The following is a 2,731-nucleotide window of genomic DNA, read 5'->3' as shown; positions in this document are numbered from 1 at the left end:
GCTATAGTACCTATCGTAAACCGTGATCCGAAAACATATTGCTCGAGTATGGATTTATTATTATAGCCAATTTCGATGTCTTCTTTTACTTTTCCTTCGCCTTCGCCTTGAATTTAAGTTATACGGTAAGAACATTTAAAAAAAAATACTGTAAAAGCAGATATAAATTTTCTTGAAAAATTCCTTTGGTTCGTTTGATTTACTTATAAATGTACAATTTTTTAAAACTTTTATTTGTTTGACTTATCCATCTTATAAGGGAAAATCTTTTTAATTATCTTTATTGTAACTGATTATGATGAAGACTATAAATTAAAAGCACCCACTTTATCTTAGATTAATTTCTAAAAGTTGCGCGTATTATACAATACTGTTTATACATCGAATATTTTTTAAAAAAGGAGCAATTTTAGAACAGCTATTAATCTTTCTTTAATATTATATTATATTATAATATAATATTTATTTATTAACAATAAAGCTTAATACTGTAATGCCATCAAATAATCTTCCTTTGATATATTGAGCGTAAGAAACAGCTGATAATGCGAAAAAATGAAATATACGCGTTTTAAACTTTTATTTCATTTTATATTACTTGCATTATAGCTGTAGGATATCGGATGAAGACACAATAATCATTGGGAGATAAAAAAATAAAAATAAATGGAATATGAAGACGAGAACGCATTTATAAGAATTTCGTTTAATTTTCCTCGCATAATCCTTACAAAGTTACATTTAATGATGATGATGTAATATTTTGCCAAATATTTCATTAAAAAGCTATACTAAATTGCATGCAGATACAAAACATTGCACTTACACAGAGAAATGGTACAGGAAGCACTTCCAGCCAGTGGGACGCTCTAAGAAGTTGTAAACTTGACCTTGAAAGGTGGCTTTTCCAGCACGTCGATGTTCCTTGACGTGGTAGCGGCCTTCCCAAGCGCGATCACCACCAGTTCCCAGCAATAGCCTTGGATCGACACCTAAGGATTTGTCAGTTTTACATTTTTATTAAATTTGTGATAAAATTATAAACAAATCAATTACGAACAATAATTATATCAATTATATAATATTTACTGTGCAATTTAATTTCCTTCAAAAAATAGTTATTGTGTGTATTCGATAGCAACTAAAAAGACGGAAATGTTCTTCTCGATTAAATTATTATAAAAATTATGTAAGTTACGATTTCCTATATAATAAATATAAATTATAATTTTAACAAAAGACAGAAATTTGTCACAATAATAAATACATATATTGTAATTTTATATAACTAAATGTTTATACCGAAACCATATTTGGAATATAACGTATTAATGTATCGTTTCTCTCATCTTTTATAGGTCTATTTTTGGTGCACTCTGGTTTCGCGTTTTCCTTCATCAATCCTTGGTATACATATACTAACTGTAACCGAAAGCTTCCTGCTGAAAGATTTCCGGTTACAGGATATGACGTCACACAAACCGTCACGCAAAGTGACGGTTCGATAGTCAATATTTAAGAAATATAACTAGCAGGCCACCAAGAAGTTGTAATTAATGGTGCCATCATATATATATAGATTATTCATATATATATATATATATTGCGCAATTTACCAGATATAAAAAAAATATTTTATTTCGTTACATGTAGAATTGGCATCAAATTTTCTATCCATCAATCTCAGTCAGTTTAATATCTAATTATCATTTCACTAAAATCAAATATTTATAAAACTCATGAAGATAGTATATCACTGACAGTACATCACTGGAAAACAATTTTGTTACATTAATTGGAATTCTAATAGATTCACACAATCAGAAAGATACAAATCAGACACTCATAGTTAAATCTATAAAATATTTTAGTCAAGCTGATCAGAAATTCAATTTACGATAACTGCAATGGAATTTTGATTCATCTGATCAGAATTTTTTTTGTTTTCTTGTTGATATAATCAGAATAATTTTTCTAGATGTAAAAACTTATAATAAAATCAAATATAAAGTCGAATAACAAACAATATAAAAAAACAATATAAAATATATTTAAATTTTCTTAATTAGTACTTTAAAACGTGATATTATATACATGTATGTATATCTAAATAAAATCCAAATTTGAAATGTACAAAATAAAATATATATCTTGCCATATTCTCTTTTATAATTAATACAAAATAATAAAAACATTGAATGACTTAATAATTTTAATGATTTTCGTGATTTTTTTTTACATTTGCTTTCAACAATGCTTTCACAAAACATAATAAAATGTTTTTTTAATACAAATATATTAATTTTAATTATAAAAATATTGAAATGAAAAATAATTAAATATTTTAAAAGATATAAAAAGAAATAATTTATACACGTACCTTTGTAGAATAAAAAAGCGTAATTTTTTTTGTAATATTTTTTACTGTAATATAATATATACTATATTGCGCTGTAATGAATATCGGAGCGCTAATATGACCATACGCGATCAAACATTATTCAATTATTGTGTATTAGCAAAGCTTGATTTAATAAGATTAGTTCTTAATTATATCCATATTATCGATATGAAAAACTTTATCGGCTATTACATTCTTCACATGTGATTTCAAGTTGTAGCCAATTTTCAATCCCTGTGAATTAACAAATCCCGTACAATGCGCTGTCATTTTTGATTGGAAAAATATGTAAATTAAACTTGTAAAATAAACTTTGAATAATTAATAAAT

General features: G+C 25.8%; 1 protein-coding gene across 1 annotated transcript in view; it reads right to left on the bottom strand.

Moving 5' to 3' along the window:
- Positions 1 to 804: 804 nt before the first annotated feature.
- LOC108745329 (potassium voltage-gated channel subfamily KQT member 1-like) overlaps positions 805 to 2,731 on the bottom strand; it is a 12,807-nt gene continuing 10,880 nt past the window's right edge. Inside the window, exon 4 of the mRNA XM_018481427.1 lies at positions 805 to 992. Within this exon, the coding sequence (XP_018336929.1) occupies positions 823 to 992 (170 nt within the window). The 3' untranslated portion in view covers positions 805 to 822. The remainder of the gene's footprint in view (positions 993 to 2,731) is intronic.

This window comes from Trachymyrmex septentrionalis, unplaced genomic scaffold (assembly GCF_001594115.1).
Source record: "Trachymyrmex septentrionalis isolate Tsep2-gDNA-1 unplaced genomic scaffold, Tsep1.0 scaffold137, whole genome shotgun sequence".
Lineage (NCBI taxonomy): Eukaryota > Metazoa > Arthropoda > Insecta > Hymenoptera > Formicidae > Trachymyrmex > Trachymyrmex septentrionalis.
Note: the sequence above shows the minus strand (reverse complement) of the source record. Positions and strands in the feature narration are given on the sequence as shown.